Source organism: Oncorhynchus mykiss, chromosome 25, assembly GCF_057628025.1.
Source record: "Oncorhynchus mykiss isolate SJ-2025 chromosome 25, ASM5762802v1, whole genome shotgun sequence".
NCBI lineage: Eukaryota > Metazoa > Chordata > Actinopteri > Salmoniformes > Salmonidae > Oncorhynchus > Oncorhynchus mykiss.
In genome coordinates, this window is record NC_143046.1 from 39,607,076 (window position 1) to 39,631,057 (window position 23,982).

The window sequence follows — 23,982 nt, forward strand, 5'->3', positions numbered from 1 at the left end:
GGCACTAACAATCTCTAGGCATTAGGCACTAACAATCGCTCTAGGCACTAACAATCGCTCTAGGCACTAACAATCTCTAGGCACTAACAATCTCTCTAGGCACTAACAATCTCTCTAGGCACTAGGCACTAACAATCTCTAGGCACTAACAATCTCTAGGCACTAACAATCTCTAGGCACTAACAATCTCTCTAGGCACTAACAATCTCTCTAGGCACTAACAATCTCTCTAGGCTCTAACAATCTCTCTAGGCACTAACAATCTCTCTAGGCACTAACAATCTCTCTAGGCACTAACAATCTCTAGGCACTAACAATCTCTAGGCACTAGGCACTAACAATCTATAGGCACTAACAATCTCTCTAGGCACTAAGCACTAACAATCTCTCTAGGCACTAACAATCTCTCTAGGCACTAGGCACTAACAATCTCTCTAGGCATTAGGCACTAACAATCTCTCTAGGCATTAGGCACTAACAATCTCTCTAGGCACTAACAATCTCTAGGCACTAACAATCTCTAGGCACTAACAATCTCTAGGCACTAACAATCTCTCTAGGCACTAACAATCTCTCTAGGCACTAACAATCTCTCTAGGCACTAACAATCTATCTAGGCACTAACAATCTCTCTAGGCACTAACAATCTCTCTAGGCACTAACAATCTCTCTAGGCACTAACAATCTCTAGGCACTAACAATCTCTAGGCACTAACAATCTCTCTAGGCACTAACAATCTCTCTAGGCACTAACAATCTCTCTAGGCACTAACAATCTCTCTAGGCACTAACAATCTCTCTAGGCACTAACAATCTCTCTAGGCACTAACAATCTCTCTAGGCACTAACAATCTCTCTAGGCACTAACAATCTCTAGGCACTAACAATCTCTCTAGGCACTAACAATCTCTCTAGGCACTACGCACTAACAATCTCTAGGCACTAACAATCTCTCTAGGCACTAACAATCTCTCTAGGCACTAACAATCTCTCTAGGCACTAACAATCTCTCTAGGCACTAGGCACTAACTCTCTCTAGGCACTAGGCACTAACTCTCTCTAGGCACTAGGCACTAACTCTCTCTAGGCACTAGGCACTAACTCTCTCTAGGCACTAGGCACTAACAATCTCTAGGCACTAGGCACTAACAATCTCTCTAGGCACTAGGCACTAACAATCTCTCTAGGCACTAGGCACTAACAATCTCTCTAGGCACTAGGCATTAACAATCTCTCTAGGCACTAACAATCTCTCTAGGCACTAACAATCTCTCTAGGCACTAACAATCTCTAGGCACTAACAAACTCTAGGCACTAACAATCTCTCTAGGCACTAACAATCTCTCTAGGCACTAACAATCTCTCTAGGCACTAACAATCTCTCTAGGCACTAACAATCTATCTAGGCACTAACAATCTATCTAGGCACTAACAATCTCTCTAGGCACTAACAATCTCTCTAGGCACTAACAATCTCTCTAGGCACTAACAATCTCTCTAGGCACTAACAATCTCTCTAGGCACTAACAATCTCTCTAGGCACTAACAATCTCTCTAGGCACTAACAATCTCTCTAGGCACTAACAATCTCTCTAGGCACTAGGCACTAACAATCTCTAGGCACTAACAATCTCTCTAGGCACTAACAATCTCTCTAGGCACTAACAATCTCTCTAGGCACTAACAATCTCTCTAGGCACTAACAATCTCTCTAGGCACTAACAATCTCTCTAGGCACTAGGCACTAACAATCTCTAGGCACTAACAATCTCTAGGCACTAACAATCTCTCTAGGCACTAACAATCTCTCTAGGCACTAACAATCTCTCTAGGCACTAACAATCTCTCTAGGCACTAACAATCTCTCTAGGCACTAGGCACTAACTCTCTCTAGGCACTAGGCACTAACAATCTCTCTAGGCACTAACAATCTCTCTAGGCACTAGGCACTAACAATCTCTAGGCACTAACAATCTCTAGGCACTAACAATCTCTAGGCACTAACAATCTCTCTAGGCACTAACAATCTCTCTAGGCACTAACAATCTCTCTAGGCACTAGGCACTAACTCTCTCTAGGCACTAGGCACTAACTCTCTCTAGGCACTAGGCACTAACTCTCTCTAGGCACTAGGCACTAACTCTCTCTAGGCACTAGGCACTAACTCTCTCTAGGCACTAGGCACTAACAATCTCTCTAGGCATTAGGCACTAACAATCTCTCTAGGCACTAACAATCTCTCTAGGCACTAGGCACTAACAATCTCTCTAGGCACTAGGCATTAACAATCTCTCTAGGCACTAACAATCTCTCTAGGCATTAGGCACTAACAATCTCTCTAGGCACTAACAATCTCTCTAGGCACTAACAATCTCTCTAGGCACTAACAATCTCTCTAGGCATTAGGCACTACCAATCTCTCTAGGCACTACCAATCTCTCTAGGCACTACCAATCTCTCTAGGCACTACCAATCTCTCTAGGCACTACCAATCTCTCTAGGCACTACCATTCTCTCTAGGCACTAACAATCTCTCTGGGCACTAACAATCTCTCTAGGCACTAACAATCTCTCTAGGCACTAACAATCTCTCTAGGCACTAACAATTTCTAGGCACTAGGCACTAACAATCTCTCTAGGCACTAACAATCTCTCTAGGCACTAACAATCTCTCTAGGCACTAACAATCTCTCTAGGCACTAACAATTTCTAGGCACTAGGCACTAACAATCTCTCTAGGCACTAACAATCTCTCTAGGCACTAACAATCTCTCTAGGCACTAACAATCTCTCTAGGCACTAACAATCTCTCTAGGCACTAACAATCTCTCTAGGCACTAACAATCTCTCTAGGCACTAACAATCTCTCTAGGCACTAACAATCTCTCTAGGCACTAACAATCTCTCTAGGCACTAACAATCTCTCTAGGCACTAGGCACTAACAATCTCTAGGCACTAGGCACTAACAATCTCTCTAGGCACTAGGCACTAACAATCTCTAGGCACTAGGCACTAACAATCTCTCTAGGCACTAACAATTTCTAGGCACTAGGCACTAACAATCTCTCTAGGCACTAGGCACTAACAATCTCTAGGCACTAGGCACTAACAATCTCTCTAGGCACTAACAATCTCTCTAGGCACTAACAATCTCTCTAGGCACTAACAATCTCTCTAGGCACTAACAATTTCTATAGGCACTAACAATTTCTAGGCACTAGGCACTAACAATTTCTAGGCACTAGGCACTAACAATCTCTCTAGGCACTAACAATCTCTCTAGGCACTAACAATCTCTCTAGGCACTAACAATCTCTCTAGGCACTAACAATCTCTCTAGGCACTAACAATCTCTCTAGGCACTAACAATCTCTCTAGGCACTAACAATCTCTCTAGGCACTAGGCACTAACAATCTCTAGGCACTAGGCACTAACAATCTCTCTAGGCACTAGACACTAACAATCTCTAGGCACTAGGCACTAACAATCTCTCTAGGCACTAACAATTTCTAGGCACTAGGCACTAACAATCTCTCTAGGCACTAGGCACTAACAATCTCTAGGCACTAGGCACTAACAATCTCTCTAGGCACTAACAATCTCTCTAGGCACTAGCCAGCTAATCTTTGTGTTTCAAGTTTAGCCAACTTGGATCGACAAGGTTGAGCAGCTGAATTGTTATGAACACACCCTTCTGTCCGTCTGGAGCTGTTTTGAACAGCATGCTAGCCTGTCCACTTTGTTCGGATGTTGAAATGAAGTGGCCTACCTTATTTTCTCAGAATGAGAACGAGTTGCCAATTCCTTATATTTCCTTTTATATAATTGTTTTTAAATGCTTATTGCACATTTATAGAACACAGACTAGACGGCTCATAACAGTCTTTGGCTAAAATGCTGCTAGCGGTAGGTGGGACCCAAATGTGACAAACTGAACATTAATTTTCCAGAATCAATGTTCATTGATACTCTCGTTTTAGTAGTGTCTGCTCTGCGCGCAATTTGAATAGAAAGGTTGTCGTTAGAAAAGTTATCTTCTCTATTGCAGTAAAAAATATCATGTCTCAATGTGTTTGTGTTCATATGACCGATTCTGTTGGACCAAACCTCAAATGCAAATAGCTAGTTGAAACCTCTTGTCAGATCGGAAGATGTGATCTCTGAACTCTTGTTGGTGGGAGAGAAAGTAGCAGGGGCTTGGTGTGTGTGCGCAAACCGTAAAGGATGAGGCGAAACAACCTCTCACTAAAATCGGACCAAAATGAGGCCAATCCGTTTTTCTGGGTTTATTTTGTACCTAAGCGTTGGACCCTCCTTCCCGCCTTTGGGACAACGACTCCCATTTTTTTTTTAGGGCGGAGACATGAGCATCACGCCATTCTATACAGATCTCTGGTGTAAAATGGGAAAGGTGCACAGAGGAGCGAAAGACACGAGACCAAATACAGCATGAGAACAAGCGGACATAAACGCTCATGAATACGAAAAATAACAAAACAAAAGATTGTTGCGATTCAGGGTTTTGGAATATCGCCCCCCCCCCCAAAAAAAAAAAAAACACACACATTCGAATTAATCAAATGAATTCGATATATCGCCAAGCCCTAACCACAACACTAAACTATCCCTTAGCCAAGCCATTCTTAGAGAGCGCCTAGTTCTACGCTGGTCCATATTGGAATGCCCCTACCTCCCATCCCAACTACCTCACCCCTTTTCATACTGTGTTGCTGTCCCGTGTCCTGTCTGTGTGTGACGGTCTCTTTGCCTTGCTGCACGTAGGGCTCGGGACACTGAAGGGCCAAAGTGTCCAGAAGGTTACCTTTACCAGTAAACAGACAGGTAAACTAAGCCCGGCTCTAAACCTAGACAGACGCTGCTGACCTAGAACACATACTGGAGTTCCCCGTATGATACCCCCCCTTATACACGCAGGGTATTAGTTGTTCAATTCCAACCAAGTCTTAAATTATGACTAATATTCCCAAAGTTTTCGATTAGGCAACACATCAGAGTCGTGTTCATTAGGCACCAAATGGAAGAAAAGAGAAACAGGGGAGGGACCTAAACATGTCCAATAAGGAACTGTTTTCCGTTGCAAAAAAATGAACACGACCCAGTTGATCTTACAAAGAGGAACTGGTTGGAACCTGTATATATAGGGGGGGGGGGGGGGGGCTTGTGTCGTCCCGCTTGTCTTAGTAGCTGAGTTGCTGCTGTTATGTCTCGTTGTATTACACGTAGTAAGGTAGTTGCTTCAGAAGATGGAGTGCTCAGTTGCTGCTGCTTCACCGACATCCACTACTCCACTTGATAGTGTAGTGTGCTTAGAAGCCAGTAGAAGCCCTTCGGTCCACCGGGGGGGAAAACTAATGCACTCATATTGGATGGGTTTCAGAGACCGTCTTGACGCTCGGCCGCCGGACTTAGAATAGCACTTCATTTTCTGAATGGTAGCTGGAGGTTGGTTTGCCCAGTGATTTAATGCCGTTTTTGATGACTGGTGCGCAAAGTGGGAGAGGAAGTTGATAGGATTTATGACTCTGAGATGGGGTTTCTTGATGTGTGTGAATGGGATTTATTTGTAATATCAGTCATTGTGACAGTCATTGTGGAGTCATTGTGACTCCAGGCTAAAGGTGTGAGGAGCTTTTTTTTGGGGGGGGGGGGATTGGGTCGCTGCCCCAAGCACGTTCTGAGGTTTGTTATAGAGTTAGGTCTTGCTGTGTATTTCTCCTATCCTTTTCTTAGGCTAGTGATTCTAGCTGGGTAGTGGGATCTTTTTAATATTATTTTGATCATGACTCGAGGGTGTTAAAGTTTTATGTCCAATGGTGTGCTGAGTGAAGGTGGTGATTTGAGAGGTTAGATGTTTTGTTTTCCAGGTGCAGATAGAAAGATACGTTTCTTGTAGTGAGCCTATGTGTTCTCTCATTATGCCTGCTGTTAATCCATGCTAGGAGGTTCTGAATGTTTCAACCCTCTGAACACAACCCCATGGACAAGTAGATTGGAATCAGTAAGTTAATTTTGAACCACCCCCCCTCCTCTCTCCAGGCTACCCAAGAACGGGAGACACCTACTCGGACTCGGGTCACAGCGAGATTTCGTCGCGCTCCAGCCTGGTCAGCAACTCCTCCTTCGACATGGCCCAGGAGGAGAGGAGGGGGCTCAGGCACTCAGGAGGGGTGGGAGACCCCCACGCTGGAGGGGTGCGTCTTGAGAGGAGGGCTACGACCGACCCTGATCAGTACAGTCTCGGGTATGAATCAATGCTGCCAATTTACAGTTACAGCGATAAGTTGAAAATGGAAGATTTCTCATCCCAGCCCTTTATTTTTCTATCTGTCCACTGTGTTGTCGATGAATGGCGAAACCATTATAAAGGTGAAGCTTGTCTCTTATCCCCTTCCCATACAGTTCCTACTCGTCCATGCAGGACTGCCGGGGCCTGTATGCCTGCGCCATGGTGCTCTCCTCCCCCAGCTCAGAGGAGTTGACCCAGGACCAAGGGGACCGTGTCTCCCTGGACGCCGCCGATAGCGGCCGCGGCTCCTGGACCTCTTGCTCCTCTGGCTCCCATGACAACATCCAGACCATGCAGCAGGGACGTAGCTGGGAGACCCTGGCCTTCGGACCGGGGGGTGTCATCGGCGGGAGCATTGGTGTCCACCCACCCGGGGGGCCTGAAGCATTACTAGGGGGCCCCGCTGGACTGTGGGCGTCCCAGGCTAGAGGTAGCTGGGCATCAGCCTCTTCATCTTCCTCTGCGGCGTACTGGGGCGAGGACTCCGAGGGCGACACGGGCACGATTAAACGGCGAGGCGGGAAGGATGTGAACACCGACCCGGAGACGAGTAGTATCACATCGATGGGGTCCGACGAGGCCAAGCAGCACGGAAGGCCTTCGCCATCACCCATCACTGCTGGAAACAAGGGCCTTATCAGTGAGTTGACCGCTGAACCTTGTCTGTTCTGTTGATGGATGGGTTTAGTTGCCCTCATAGGAGAATGTTCCTATTTCTCAACAAATAAAAATGTAATCTTATGGTGTCCATACCTGTTCCTTAACAAATAAACAGTTTTGTGGTGAAAGGGCTGATTTTAGAATGTTCTGAAAATACCAAACCTTCCTCACATATGTATGCATTCATGCCTTTTACGATTTGCATGCATCTTTGGAGCGAAGTACATGTCAGCTGATGTCAGAAGATCTCCATGCCAACACGTTTTCTGAGAGGTGTGTGTGGCGCAGGTGCGTAAAGTATTAATTCCAACTAACTCCACCATCTTTCACCCCACCTTCAGCGCGAAAGGAGAGCCGGTACCGCGAGCCCCCTCCAACCCCGCCGGGCTACACTGCCCTGACAATCTCTGACTTCAGCGAAGGGCAGACGCAGTCGCCGCCCCTAGCCCCGGCCCACTCCGGCCGCCGCCCGCCCGATTACACCACGGCCCTGCAGCGCTCGCGCATGGTCACCCAGTCGCCTGACTCCCATCACCACCACCAGGCCCAACAACATGCCAAGCGCCAAGGGCTCCACCGCACCCGCTCGCCAGGCGAGGAGGAAGAGCCTGAGGAGGAAGAGGAGGGTGAGTCCTTGTCTCCCAAACTAGTCGCTCTGAGGAAGACAGTGGCACACACAACACCAGAGACAACCAGGCCATGAGATGAGTGTACGGGTTACAGGGCAGGTCCCCCTCAGGCTGAGGTAAATGACTGATTTATACCAACGATAACCTGCATGCCCACCAGGAACAACACGGACTTGAACCACCACCCCCCCATATCCACCACAAACCTAGTCCGGTCCCACATTTGTTTGTGCCGTCTTGCTCATTCCCCATAGGAGTTGGCATCGAGGAGATGTCAAGACGGCACAAACAGATCTCGGACCAGGCTAGCACAAACCCACCATGGCATCTCATGTGCATGAAGTCATCATGCTTGGACCAAAGCTTACCAAGCTCACCAGGCATTAGCGACATTTTTCTCCTCACTCTCTCTACTGTCTCTCATGTCACAAGTAGTGTCGAATGGCATTCATCTGCGGGCACGGTTGTGTTTGACGATGCTTGCACACATGCATCTCCATCCCTGGCAGTGTTTTTCACACTTTTTGCACTTAACATTGCTGTTTGTAGCCAATATGCATATTGTTCAGTTTGGATAGTTGTTATGATACGGTAAGTTCACATAGAGGACAGTTAGTGATGTTTTTTTGTGGGGGTTTCTGCTTCTGTGATGCTTTTACAGGACTTTGCAAAAAAAAAATATATATATTTTTGTTTCTCTTTCTCTCTCGCCAGAGGATGAGCAGGTATCAGCAGTCTGAGAACGGTCTTCTGCTGGATGTCCTTTGCAGTGACTTGAAGTCCCTTCCATGGGGGCGGAACAAGAGAGACTGACTTGATTGATTGATGGACAGACCAATCCAGTACGTACGTGCCTGCCTGCCTCCTCTTCCGGACTCTCCGTCATTGGTGGACTCCTCTGCTCGTATCCCTCCCCCCCTCGCCTTAAAGCATCATGGGGGGTTGAATGACCCTGCATGCAACAACAAAAAAAATACTGTGAAGAAGAAGATGGAGAGATGGAAAAAGAAAGACACAAAATGCCCTGCACTTTGGGGGGAAAAAATAAAAACAAGTCAAACGGTTTTGCTGAAGAGAAAAAAAACGGCTAAGTGCGGCAACCGCGTTCACACACACACACACACACACACACACACACACACACACACACACACACACACACACACACACACAGCTGTCATGGAACAGCTTTCCAAGACTAACCCCCTATCCCAACCCCACCTCGCTTTACACACACAGTATCATGACGTGTTGAGCTTTGTCTGCACTTTTTAATTTTCTACTTTATAAAACGAGAACAAAATGGACAATGACGATGGAGGAAAAAAAATAACATTTGATCAATTTTTGAACTTTCTTCTAGGTTTCTAGAGGTCTTCTTTCCAGAACTATTGCACTCGGGGGGAGGGGGGGGGGGGGGGGGGGTAAAAGTGGCTATACCCAAGTCTCATATCCCGGTGTGGACTCTGAAAAACAGATCTGTCAATCTTAAGAGTTTTATTCCACAATTACAGTATTATCTTGTCCATTCACATATCCTAATGGTGGCTCAACCCCCACTGCTAACTGGACAGTCACAGTGAGAGAAATAAGTTGGGGTGACCAATATGTCATTTGGGGGGGACCAACATGCACGTTCATAATCTAATGTTCTGACACACACTGGGCAAGTCTGGCTTCAGCACTTCTCAGTACAACTGTAGGTTTTAGTGCAACCCTCCATTCCTAACCCTGGCCTGGATATCTTGTCTATTTCCGATATGGCCAGCCACATCTTCAGTTCTAGGTCATATACGATATGTGGCAGGTTGTGTGGATCATAGCAGTGACCCAACTAGGGAGTCAATCTGGCTATTTGATATCCATGTTTTAACCTAGGTCATCTGGTGACTTATATTAATTCTGTATTTAGACAACATTTTAAAGGACAACTACAGGAGATTTTTCTTGGCTTAGTCTTGTCCCTAAAGGGTTGTGATGTTAAAAGATAAGCACAAAGGGTATTTATACCCGATTTGGCAAATCAGCCACCTCGGGGAACGTGTTTTTAGTTATGCACCCCAAAGGCATGTCGAGGGCTTAAATCCTATACAGGTGAATGGAGTCTCATGCCTTTCAGCGGTGCTGCATAACCAAATGCTTTCCCTGGGTTCTGTCAACCATTTTAAAGTAACTGTCCAGTGGAAATTTAACTTGAAATACTTCCTATTCTGTTAACTCATGCCCAAATAATGTTGACTCATCCTGTCCTCGTATTTGTCGCCAAACATTAATTGGAGAAAAACACTTTTTTTTTTGTTGTAAACATATCAAACAGACCATTTTTTTAAAAAAATCTTGCTATTTCATCATAGAGAATGATGTGCTGGCCAATCAGCGGTCTACTTGCATGAATATGTTTTATGACAGGTATACGCCCACACCATTGGGGTACGCCCACACCATTCCAACAACACAAGCTGCTTTTCTTTTTTTGTTGTGGAAAGGAAAACGATTTCACTCAGTGTAATTATTATAGGTCATATTTCATAGAAATCTGGAAATTGAAACACTGGACAGTACATTTTTTAGACTGAACTAGAATACACCTCTCCTACCTTGCCATCGGCAACATCCTCCTCTTCATCGACAAGTCCTCCGCTGTTACAGGCATCAAGATCAATGGATTTGTATATTACTAGGCAATGCTAAGCATAGAGCAAGCTGTTTTCCACCATTTCTTAACACCATTGGAATTGACTGAAGAAAATGATTGAATATGTTTGTTTTGACTCCGGTGGGGAAGTTACCTAGATGAAAGAATTCACTTTGAAGGCTGCCAATCAGAATTAGTGTCACTTTTTAGTTTTTCTTTTCACTGAGTTGTGCTGATCACATTGATCAGTAGTTAGAAACAATAGACTGAGAAGGAGAAGGGAGAGAAAAAAAAAGTGCTGTGTTTTTCACTGTGGGCTGTTACTACACTTATTTCTGTCCATTTTTATTATTTTCATGGCAGCCGATAGATTGTCAATCATGCGTTTTAATACAATGGTGACACGCATCATCATTCACTCTTTCAGCTCTGAAGATCATGTGGATATTAGCAGGCCAAGGCCTATTTGGAAAAACAAAGACGTTGCACAACATTGTACAAGCATAAAGATTAATTGTAGTAGGTAGAACTCCTACTCCGTTTTGATGTGTGATGTCAAGTGAGAAGTGTACATTTAGCTGGTGATTTTTTCTCATACTTTCTTCTACTACTTTGACCTGTATGTCTTTTAAAAAGACAATCGGTGGAGTATGTTTCGTTTTTTTTTTTTTTTTTTTTTGTATTTTTAATACAATAATTGTAAATATTGGTTATATTTTTGTTGAAATGTACTATGTTTATGCCTCAACATCCAGTTTGTATGAAGCTGGGAAATCAATAAATACTACAAAAGTTATCAATTCATAGTGCATTTAAACCTCTTTTTTTCCCCCTGCATTTTCAGGTCTCCTCTTTTGAATATTGTTCCTTTCCAAGACCTAACCTACACACCATCTAGTGTTTGCACAAAATAAGACATGGCAGTGACTTGAAATGTGTAACTCTCACACTTTTATAACTGACAGCGGTGTGTGTCAGAAATATATATTTATTTATTTGTACTTTTTTCACGTTTATTTTGAATAGTTATGAAGACGATTAATGCGACAGCAATGTAAGGTGTAGTTAACCATGTTTTCTACAAGAGAGAATGTGTTATGTTCACTGATCATATTTCTTACCAAAAATATATATTTTTTAAACACCTTACAAACTTTTCAGAACCCAAGTTGTTCATGGCCATTGACTGGAGCCTGGCCATTAGCAATGTAATATGTGTGAGGCTTCTTGAAGCCCCGTTGTTTCTTTGAGTTAAGAGTCCCTTCAGACCTTGCATTAGACACGGGTTGAATGTTATCCACTGTGAATGAAGACACTCTGGGGTGAGAGCCAAGTAGACAGCCTACCAAGTCTCTGGTGTGATACAGTGTAAAGAAATCACATGATGATAATCCATCTCTACAATCCATACTGTAGGCCCATGCTCAATCCCTCTTTCAATTGGAAAAGAGGCAGAGAAGAAATCTCATTGCTACAGTAAACCATTAGTTGATGGAAATGCCCATTTATCAACACTGCTATAAAGCGACAAGCTGTAGAACAGCACCAGGGCAGAAGAGATCCAGAAGCATGCATGAGTTGACTACAGACAGCCGGAGTCTAAATAGAGGGTCTCTGAGCCCCTCATGCAGGGGCGAGGCTCCAACATGTGCATCCTTCCTCCCTGTATGACCCAAGTGAAGCCAATGCGGCAGCTCAGGGTGCAAATAGCTCACAACACATCAGCACAAGGAAGGAAGGCTCCGAGATGCTGCTCCTTCCTCACCGCGCACTCGTCCTCCATCCTCCCTGTGTGCTCGTCATCTTTCCTGACGATGTGACCTGAGTGAAGCCAATGCGGCCGCTAATGGTGCGAGTAGCTCATTAGACATCAACACAGGCTAGGAACGCTCCAAAATGCTGCTCAGTCTTCCCTGTAATGCTCACCTCATGTCAATACAGGATAGGAAGGTTCCATGATGCTCCTCCATCTTCCCTATGTGACATGAGTGAAGCCAACGCAACTGCTAAGGTTAGAAGTAGCTCACTACCCGTCAACACGTGGAAGGAAGGCTCCAATATGCTGCTTCTTCCTCCCGTCTCCTGAGGCCGTGTCTAGACTTGACAGTATGTGCAGTTTATTTTTTTTGTATTCTGATCATGGAATTCAGCTTTTGTGTTCACATCATGGAATTCATGCATTTACGTCTACATTTAAACGTTTCCACCATTTCCACGTTGTGTCCATTCCTGCGCCATATTCAGATGCCAGTATGCATTCTACAAACAGTGGAATAGGCTAAATATGATAACGAAACAGCTGATGGCAGCGGCTACTACTGTAGCCAAAGCAACGCTAAAGCGATTGCAAACGAATTCGCATAACTATACAAATCTTTTTCTAAATTTTAACTAGCTGGCTAGCATTTATGAGTCCAGCAGACACGTTCTCCACACGCTAGGATCGTATTTCCTCCGTTATAATGAAAACGGTGCTTCTCCGTCCCAAAACACATGATGACGTCGCCAACTGTATGTGCTTTCGGTAACCTGATTGCGTCCAGACTGAGAAGAAATCTGCACACAATGCTTCCCTGACCATGTCCTGAAGTGGTCAGACCGATCTGAACACAATTAGAACACAAAGCAACTTGTGGGTCTAGACCTGCGTTTTCTATGCAAGCTTCGTATTCAGATCGAAGTCTCAGTGCCTTCAGAAAGTCTGGAAGAAACATTATTCTCTGCAGATCCTCTCACGCTCTGTCAGGTTGGATGGGGAGCGTCGCTGCGCAGCTATTTTCAGGTCTCTCCAGAGATGTTCAATCGTGTTCAAGTCCGGTCTCTGACTGGGCCACTCAAGGACATTCAGAGACTTGTCCCGAAGCCACTGAGCGCTCTGGAGCAGGTTTTCATTAAGGATCTCTCAATACTTTGTTCCATTTATCTTTGCCTCGATCCTGACCAGTCTCCCAGCCCTTGACGCTGAAAAACATCCCCACAGCATGATTCTGCCACCACCATGCTTAACCGTAGGGATGGTGCCAGATTTCCTCCAGTGGTGGCGCTTGGCATTCAGGGCAAAGAGTTCAATCTTGGTTTCATCAGACCAGAGAATCTTGTTTCTCATGGTCAGAGTCCTTTAGGTGCCTCTTGGCAAACTCCAAGCGGGTTGTCATGTGCCTTTTACTGAGGAGTGTCTTCCCTCTGGCTACTTGACCATAAAGGCCTCATTTGGTGGAGTGCTGCAGAGCTGGTTGTCCTTCTGGAAGGTTCTCCCATCTCCACAGAGGAACTATAGAGCTCTGTCAGAGTGGCCATCGGGTTCTTGGTCCCCCCCCTGACCAAAAACCTTCTCCCCCGATTGCCCAGTTTGGCCGGGCGGCCAGCTCTAGGACGAGTCTTGGCGGTTCCAAACTTTTCCCATTTAAGAATGATGGAGGCAACTGTGTTCTTGGGGAACTTCAATGCTGCAGAAATGTTTTCGTACCCTTCCTCAGATCTGTTCCTCGACACAATCTTGTCTCTGAGCTCTGTTGACAATTCCTTTGACCTCATGGCTTGGTTTTTTATCTGACATGCACTATCAACTGTGGGACCTAATATGTGCCTTTCCAAATCATTTTCAATTAATTGAATTAACACAGGTGAACTCGAAGTTGTAGAAACATCTCAAGGTTAATCAATGGAAACAGGATGCACCTGAGCTCAATTTAGTGTCATAGCAAAGGGTCTGAATTCTTATGGAAGTAAATATGGTATTTATTTATTTATATACAGTGGGGCAAAAAAGTATTTAGTCAGCCACCAATTGTGCAAGTTCTCCCACTTAAAAAGATGAGAGAGGCCTATAATTTTCATCATAGGTACACTTCAACTATGACAGACAAAATGAGAAAAAAATAATCCAGAAAATCACATTGTAGGATTTTTTATTTATTTATTTGCAAATTATGGTGAAAAATAAGTATTTGGTCAGTAACAAAAGTTTATCTCAATACTTTGTTATATACCCTTTGTTGGCAATGACAGAGGTCAAAATGTTCTGTAAGTCTTCACAAGGTTTTCACACACTGTTGCTGGTATTTTGGACCATTCCTCCAGGCAGATCTCCTCTAGAGCAGTGATGTTTTGGGGCTGTTGCTGGGCAACACGGACTTTTAACTCCCTTTTTGCAAACATTTTGAAAATCTGTTTCCGCTTTGTCATCGTGGGGTATTGTGTGTCGATTGCTGATAATTTTTGTATTTAATTATTTTTTAGAATAAGACTAACGTAACAAAATGTGGAAAAAAGTCCAGTGGTCTGAATACTTTTCGAAGGCACTGTAAGTGTCAAGTCTAGACACGAGTGAAGCCAATGCAGCCATTAAGGGTGCAAGTAGCTCACTACACATGAACACGGGATTGAAAGGCTCCATGATGCTCCTTCCTCCTCCCTGAGTGAAGCCAATGCAGCCATTAAGGGTGCAAGTAGCCAGCGTATACAATTAAAGCTGTATAGCCTATGATACACAGTGAAAGCAGTAAAGCACCATGGAGTCCCACAGGCAGTACGTTATATGCCTAGTAGACTGCTACATACATACAATTTAAAACTACAAACATTGTAAGAGTACAACGCACAATGAAAGCAGTAGTCAATGTACATGTATTATAGTATAGAAATCAACAGCTAGGCCTACATACAATGAGAACTATACTGAATAAAAAATATAAATGCAACATTCAACAATTTTAAAGCATTTACTGAGTTACAGTTCATATAAGGAAATAAGTCATTTGAAATAAATTCATGACTGGGAATATAGATATGCATATGTTGGTCACTGATACCTTTAAAAAAAAAGTAGCGACGTGGATCAGAAGTGTCTGGGGTGACCACCATTTGCCTCATGCAGACCGACATCTTTGAGTAGAGTCTTTTTTTTATTTTAATTTTACTATCCCCAATTTTGTGGTATCCAATTGTTAGTAATTACTATCTTGTCTCATCGCTACAACTCCCGTACGGGCTCGGGAGAGACTAAGGTCGAAAGCCATGCGTCCTCCGAAACCCAACCAAGCCGCATTGCTTCTTAACACAGCGCGCATCCAACCCGGAAGCCAGCCACACCAATGTGTCAGAGGAAACACTGTGCACCTGACGACCTTGGTTAGCGTTCACTGTGCCCGGCCCGCCACAGTAGTCGCTGGTGCGAGATGAGACAAGGACATCCCTACCAACCAACCCCTCCCTAACCTGGACGACGCTAGGCCACTTGTGCGTCGCCCCACGGACCTCCCGGTCGCGGCCGGCTGCGACAGAGCCTAAGCGAACCCAGAGTCTCTGGTGGCACATATATATATATATATCTTCATTAGATACTGAATGTTTTCAACACCCTGAGTGGTACTCAGTGATGTGTTGAATTTGACCCAAACTTGACCCAAACTTTGTATTCAGGACAAAACATATATTTTTTTAGCTACATTTTTTGGGAGTATTACTTTACTGCCTCATTGCAAACAGGATGCATGTTTTGGAATATTTTTTATTCTGTACACTCTATCATTTAGGTTAGTATTGTGGAGCTTTCTCCTATCACAGCCATTACACTCTGTAACAGTTAACTGGGCGACAGGTAGCCTTGCAATTAGATCATTGCGCCAGAACCGAAAGGGTTCTACTAAAACATGCATCCTGAAAACCAGAGCCAGCAAGGTGAAAAATCTGTTGATGTGCCCTTGAGCAAGGCACTTAACCCTAATTTGCTCCAGTGAGGCCGTACCACTATGGCTGACACTGTAAAAACTACACAACTCACTGTGTGCGCAACAATACTGGTTAACAGGATTTTCTAATGACTACCCAATCTCTGTACCCCACAAATACAATTATCTTTAAGATCCCTCTAACACTCCAAATCCATAGCCTACTGAACATTGCAGACATTTTCAGGAATATTTTAAATGAATCCTTATTGCCTACCAGGGCTGTGCTCAATAATTCCAATTAAATTCGTGACTTTGAATTGAATTTTAATTGTAGTAGTAAACAGGATACAGAATTTGAAATAAGGAAATAGAATTGAATTCAGTGAAATTCAATTAAATGCAAATACAATTTGTGTAATCTATACAAATATACGTCTTGTACACAAAAGATCAAATGTCGTTATATTCACATTTTATTTTTGAAACAATTCATTTTGAAGACAAACTCTGAAAATGAATGATCAAGGAAAACAAAACCTGTATGCAAATATTCTTAAGTTATTATATTTCACGAATCACTTACATTTTGTCCATTATGGGGAAAATACTACATTTCCCAGAATGAATTAGTTTAACTCTCAAGTTGACCCTAAAGTTATGGGGAAAATACTACATTTCCCAGAATGAATTAGTTTAACTCTCAAGTTGACCCTAAAGTCTTCAAGAAGAAGCCAAACAAGTGAAATGGTTGGTGGACATATAATTGGCTATTCAAAGCACTGAAGTTAAAGGAGTGTATATGAGCATTGTTTCCAGAGAAGAAATTGATACACTCTATGACCAAAAGTCATGACCTGCTCGAACATCTCATTCCAAATCATGGGCATTAATATGGAGTTGGTTCCCCCTTTGCTGCTATAACAGCCTCCACTCTTCTGTGAAGGCTTTCCACTAGATGTTGGAACATTGCTGTCGGGACTTGCTTCTGCGTGTAAATCAGCTAGAAAGATGTGTCGGCATCGAGTAATTGTCTCTGGCCCCCTCACAGTTAGGGGGAGTGATGAGCTCTACAGCAGAGTCTCACAACTCAATCGCTGGTTGAAAACTGTTTTCTGCCCCTCCCAAAAGATAGAATTTGTAGATAATTGGCCCTCTTTCTGGGACTCACCCACAAACAGGACCAAGCCTGACCTGCTGAGGAGTGACGGACTCCATCCTAGCTGGAGGGGTGCTCTCATTTTATCTACCAACATAGACAGGGCTCTAACTCCTCTAGCTCCACAATGAAATAGGGTGCAGGCCAGGCAGCAGGCTGTTAGCCAGCCTGCCAGCATAGTGGAGTCTGCCACTAGCACAGTCAGTGTAGTCAGCTCAGCTATCACCATTGAGACCGTGTCTGTGCCTCGACCTAGGTTGGGCAAAACTAAACATGGCGGTGTTCGCCTTAGCAATCTCACTAGGATAAAGACCACCTCAATTCCTGTCATTATTGAAAGAGATCATGATACCTCACATCTCAAAATAGGGCTACTTAATGTTAGATCCCTTACTTCAAAGGCAATTATAGTCAATGAACTAATCACTGATCATAATCTTGATGTGATTGGCCTGACTGAAACATGGCTTAAGCCTGATGAATTTACTGTGTTAAATGAGGCCTCACCTCCTGGCTACACTAGTGACCATATCCCCCGTGCATCCCGCAAAGGCGGAGGTGTTGCTAACATTTACGATAGCAAATTTCAATTTACAAAAAAAAAAATGACGTTTTCGTCTTTTGAGCTTCTAGTCATGAAATCTATGCAGCCTACTCAGTCACTTTTTATAGCTACTGTTTACAGGCCTCCTGGGCCATATACAGCGTTCCTCACTGAGTTCCATGAATTCCTATCAGACCTTGTAGTCATAGCGGATAATATTCTAATCTTTGGTGACTTTAATATTCACATGGAAAAGTCCACAGACCCACTCCAAAAGGCTTTCGGAGCCATCATCGACTCAGTGGGTTTTGTCCAACATGTCTCTGGACCCACTCACTGTCACAGTCATACGCTGGACCTAGTTTTGTCCCATGGAATAAATGTTGTGGATCTTAATGTTTTTCCTCATAATCCTGGACTATCGGACCACCATTTTATTACGTTTGCAATTGCAACAAATAATCTGCTCAGACCCCAACCAAGGATCATCAAAAGTCGTGCTATAAATTCACAGACAACACAAAGATTCCATGATGTCCTTCCAGATTCCCTCTGTCTACCCAAGGACGCCAGAGGACAAAAATCAGTTAACCACCTAACTGAGGAACTCAACTTAACCTTGCGCAATACCCTAGATGCAGTTGCACCCCTAAAAACTAAAAACATTTCTCATAAGAAACTAGCTCCCTGGTACACAGAAAATACCCGAGCTCTGAAGCAAGCTTCCAGAAAATTGGAACGGAAATGGCGCCACACCAAACTGGAAGTCTTCCGACTAGCTTGGAAAGACAGTACTGTGCAGTACCGAAGAGCCCTTACTGCTGCTCGATCATCCTATTTTTCTAACTTAATTGAGGAAAATAAGAACAATCCGAAATTCCTTTTTGATACTGTCGCAAAGCTAACTAAAAAGCAGCATTCCCCAAGAGAGGATGACTTTCACTTTAGCAGTGATAAATTCATGAACTTCTTTGAGGAAAAGATTATGATTATTAGAAAGCAAATTACGGACTCCTCCTTAAATCTGCGTATTCCTTCAAAGCTCAGTTGTCCTGAGTCTGCACAACTCTGCCAGGACCTTGGATTAAGAGAGACGCTCAAGTGTTTTAGTACTATATCTCTTGACACAATGATGAAAATAATCATGGCCTCTAAACCTTCAAGCTGCATACTGGACCCTATTCCAACTAAACTACTGAAAGAGCTGCTTCCTGTGCTTGGCCCTCCTATGTTGAACATAATAAACGGCTCTCTATCCACCGGATGTGTACCAAACTCACTAAAAGTGGCAGTAATAAAGCCTCTCTTGAAAAAGCCAAACCTTGACCCAGAAAATCTAAAAAACTATCGGCCTATATCGAATCTTCCATTCCTCTCAAAAATTTTAGAAAAGGCTGTTGCGCAACAACTCACTGCCTTCCTGAAGACAAACAATGTATACGAAATGCTTCAGTCTTGTTTTAGACCCCATCATAGCACTGAGACGGCACTTGTGAAGGTGGTAAATTACATTTTAATGGCATCGGACCGAGGCTCTGCATCTGTCCTCGTGCTCCTAGACCTTATTGCTGCTTTTGATACCATCGATCACCACATTCTTTTGGAGAGATTGGAAACCCAAATTGGTCTACACGGACAAGTTCTGGCCTGGTTTAGATCTTATCTGTCGGAAAGATATCAGTTTGTCTCTGTGAATGGTCTGTCCTCTGACAAATCAACTGTAAATTTCGGTGTTCCTCAAGGTTCCGTTTTAGGACCACTATTGTTTTCACTATATATTTTACCTCTTGGGGATGTTATTCGAAAACATAATGTTAACTTTCACTGCTATGCGGATGACACACAGCTGTACATTTCAATTAAACATGGTGAAGCCCCAAAATTGCCCTTGCTAGAAGAATGTGTTTCAGACATAAGGAAGTGGATGGCTGCAAACTTTCTACTTTTAAACTCGGACAAAACAGAGATGCTTGTTCTAGGTCCCAAGAAACAAAGAGATCTTCTGTTGAATCTGACAATTAATCTTAATGGTTGTACAGTCGTCTCAAATAAAACTGTGAAGGACCTCGGCGTTACTCTGGACCCTGATCTCTCTTTTGAAGAACATATCAAGACCATTTCAAGGACAGCTTTTTTCCATCTACGTAACATTGCAAAAATCAGGAACTTTCTGTCCAAAAATGATGCAGAAAAATTAATCCATGCTTTTGTCACTTCCAGGTTAGACTACTGCAATGCTCTACTTTCCGGCTACCCGGATAAAGCACTAAATAAACTTCAGTTAGTGCTAAATACGGCTGCTAGAATCCTGACTAGAACCAAAAAATTTGATCATATTACTCCAGTGCTAGCCTCTCTACACTGGCTTCCTGTCAAAGCAAGGGCTGATTTCAAGGTTTTACTGCTAACCTACAAAGCATTACATGGGCTTGCTCCTACCTATCTCTCTGATTTGGTCCTGCCGTACATACCTACACGTACGCTACGGTCACAAGACTCAGGCCTCCTAATTGTCCCTAGAATTTTTAAGCAAACAGCTGGAGGCAGGGCTTTCTCCCATAGAGCTCCATTTTTATGGAACGGTCTGCCTACCCATGTCAGAGACGCAAACTCGGTCTCAACCTTTAAGTCTCTACTGAAGACTCATCTCTTCAGTGGGTCATATGATTGAGTGTAGTCTGGCCCAGGAGTGGGAGGGTGAACGGAAAGGCTCTGGAGCAACGAACCACCCTTGCTGTCTCTGCCTGGCTGGTTCCCCTCTTTCCACTGGGATTCTCTGCCTCTAACCCTATTACAGGGGCTGAGTCACTGGCTTTACTGGGGCTCTCTCATGCCGTCCCTGGAGGGGGTGCGTCACCTGAGTGGGTTGAGTCACTGATGTGGTCATCCTGTCTGGGTTGGCGCCCCCCCCCCCCCCCCCCTTAAGTTGTGCCGTGGCGGAGGTCTTTGTGGGCTATACTCAGCCTTGTCTCAGGATGGTAAGTTGGTGGTTGAAGATATCCCTCTAGTGGTGTGGGGGCTGTGCTTTGGCAAAGTGGGTGGGGTTATATCCTTCCTGTTTGGCCCTGTCCGGGGGTGTCCTCGGAGTGGGCCACAGTGTCTCCTGACCCCTCCTGTCTCAGCCTCCAGTATTTATGCTGCAGTAGTTTATGTGTCGGGGGGCTAGGGTCAGTTTGTTATATCTGGAGTACTTCTCCTGTCCTATTCGGTGTCCTGTGTGAATCTAAGTGTGCGTTCTCTAATTCTCTCCTTCTCTCTTTCTCTCTCTCGGAGGACCTGAGCCCTAGGACCATGCCCCAGGAATACCTGACATGATGACTCCTTGCTGTCCCCAGTCCACCTGACTGTGCTGCTGCTCCAGTTTCAACTATTCTGCCTTATTATTATTCGACCATGCTGATCATTTATGAACATTTGAACATCTTGACCATGTTTTGTTATAATCTCCACCGGGCACAGCCAGAAGAGGACTGGCCACCCCACATAGCCTGGTTCCTCTCTAGGTTTCTTCCTAGGTTTTGGCCTTTCTAGGGAGTTTTTCCTAGCCACCGTGCTTCTACACCTGCATTGCTTGCTGTTTGGGGTTTTAGGCTGGGTTTCTGTACAGCACTTTGAGATATCAGCTGATGTACGAAGGGCTATATAAAATAAATTTGATTTGATTCCATTCAGCCATGAGCGTGCGTTAGGTCGGGCACTGATGTTGGGCAATTAGGCCTGGCTCGCAGTCGGCATTTCAGTTCATCCCAAAGGTGTCCGATGGGGTTGAGGTCAGGGCTCTGTGCAGGCCAGTCAAGTTCTTCCACACCGATCTCGACAAACCATTTCTGTATGGACCTCTCTTTGTGCACAGGGGTATTGTCATGCTGAAACAGGAAAGGGCCTTCCCCAAATTGTTGTCACAAAGTTGGATGCATAGAATCGTCTAGAATGTCATTGTTAGCTGTAGCATTTCCTTTCACTGGAACTACGTGGCCAAGCCCGAACCATGTAAAACAGCCCCAGACCATTAATCCTCCTCAACCAAACTTTACAGTTTGCACTATACATTAAGGCAGGTAGCGTTCTCCTGGCATCCGCCAAACCCAGATTCGTCCGTCTAACTGTGAAGCATGATTCATCAGTCCACTGCTCCAGAGTCCAATGGCGGTGAGCTTTACACCACTCCAGCTGACGCTTAGCATTACACATGGTGATCTTAGGCTTGTGTGCGGCTGCTCGGCCATGGGAAAACCCATTTTATGAAGCTCCTGACTGACAGGTATTTTGCTGACGTTGCTTCCAGAGGCAGTTTGGAACGTGGTAGTGAGTGTTGCAACTGAGGACAGACTATTTTTAAGCACGATGCTCAATGAAACCCATGTTCTATGACTGAGCTGAATTAAATTTGACTTCCTGTCACTCAAACTCATATTCAAGTTCTACATCTTCTAGGGTGTGGCCAAATCAATTTGAATTTCATCTCAATTGGAGTCGATTCCAAAATTCTGAATTGAGCACAACCAGGTCGCCTACATGTCAGAGAGATGCAGCGCCTTGAGAAAGTATTTTGTTGTGTTTCAGCCTGAATTTAAAATAATGAATTTAATTAAGATGTTGTGTCACTAATATACACACAATACCCCATAATGTCAAAGTGGAATTTTGTTATTAGTCATAATAAATACATGTAAAAAATATATATATTATGTAATCTGAAATGTCTTGAGTCAGTAAGTATTCAACCCCTCTGTTATGGTAAGCCTAAATAAGGTCAGGAGTAATCATTTGCTTAAAATGTCAACAGGTTGCAAGAACTCACTATGTGTGCAATAACCGCAGGGCTGTCCAGAGGGTGGTGTGCTGTCCAACGCAGGCCACAGGACACCGACTGCACCCAATGTCACAGGAAGGACAACAACCACCCAAGCTACTGCCCCTTCACCCCGCTATCATCCAGAAGGGCGAGGTCAGTACAGGTTCATCAAAGCTGGGACCGAGAGACTAAAAAACAGCTTCTATCTCAAGGCCATCAGACTGTTAAATAGCCATCACTAGCACATTAGAGGCTGCTGCCTATATACATAGACTTGACATCACTGGCTACTTTAATAAATGGAACTCTAGTCACTTTAATAATGTTTACATATTTTGCATTACTCATCTCATATTTATATACTGTATTCTATCCTATTCTATTTTATCTTATTATTTATATTCTTAATTCCATTCCTTTACTTTAGATTGTGTGTGTTGTTAGATATTACTTGTTAGATATTACTGCAATGTTGGCGCTAGAAACACAATCATTTCGCTACACCTGCAATAACATCTGCTAAAAACACGTGTATGTGACAAATAAAATGTGATTTGTGTTTTTGATTCGTTTTTATAATAGTTGTTAACGTTATTTTGGAATGACTAGCCCATCTCTGTACCCCACACATACAATTACACTACCGTTTAAAAGTTTGGGATCATTTAGAAATGTCCTTGTTTTTGAAAGAAAAGCAATTTTTTGTCCATTAAAATAACATAAAATTGATCAGAAATACAGTGTAGACATTGTTAATGTTGTAAGTCACTATTGTAGCTGGAAATGGGTGATTTAAAAAAAATGGCATATCTACATAGGTGTACAGAGGCCCATTATCAGCAACCATCACTCCTGTGTTCCAATGGCCCGTTGTGTTAACTAATACAAGTTTATCATTTTAAAAGGCTAATTGATCATTAGAAAACCTGTTTGCAATTATGATAGCACATCTGAAAACTGTTGTGCTGATTAAAGAAGCAATACAACTGGCCTCCTTTAGACTAGTTGAGTATCTGGAGCACCAGCATTTGTGGGTTCGATTACAGGCTCAAAATGGCCAAAAGTAAAGAACTTTCTTCTGAAACTCATTAGTCTATTCTTGTTCTGAGAAATGAAGGCTATTCCATGCGGGAAATTGCCAAGAAACGGAAGATCTCGTGCAACGCTGTGTACCACTCCCTTCACAGAACAGCACAAACTGGCTCAAATCAGAATATAAAGAGTGGGAGGCCCCGGTGCACAACTGAGCATGAGGACAAGTACATTAGTGTCTAGTTTGAGGAACAGACGCCTCACAAGTCCTCAACTGGCAGCTTCATTAAATAGTACCCGCAAAACACCAGTCTCAACGTCAACAGTGAAGAGGCGACTCCGGGATGCTGGCCTTCTAGGCAGAGTTGCAAAGAAAAAGCCATATCTCAGACTGGCCAATAAAAATAAAAGATTAAAATGTGCAAAAGAACACAGACACTGGACAGAGGAAGATTGGAAAAAACTTATGGACAGACAAATCTAAGTTTGAGGTGTTCGGATCACAAAGAAGAACATTCGTGAGACGATGAAAAGATGCTGGAGGCGTGCT

General features: G+C 43.8%; 1 protein-coding gene across 50 annotated transcripts in view; it reads left to right on the top strand.

Moving 5' to 3' along the window:
- Positions 1-11,039, top strand: part of LOC110504162 (rap guanine nucleotide exchange factor 2) — a 134,665-nt gene extending 123,626 nt beyond the window's left edge. For 26 of the 50 annotated variants that reach the window (XM_036970350.2, XM_036970351.2, XM_036970354.2 and 23 more), the window contains 4 exons: positions 6,060-6,264; positions 6,423-6,949; positions 7,311-7,714; positions 8,313-11,039. In XM_036970350.2, coding sequence (XP_036826245.1) covers positions 6,060-6,264; positions 6,423-6,949; positions 7,311-7,672 — 1,094 coding nt within the window. In that variant the 3' untranslated portion in view covers positions 7,673-7,714; positions 8,313-11,039. The remainder of the gene's footprint in view (positions 1-6,059; positions 6,265-6,422; positions 6,950-7,310; positions 7,715-8,312) is intronic. The other 24 variants (XM_036970357.2, XM_090219780.1, XM_090219784.1 and 21 more) reach the window with 2 other exon arrangements.
- The last annotated feature ends 12,943 nt before the right edge of the window (positions 11,040-23,982 follow it).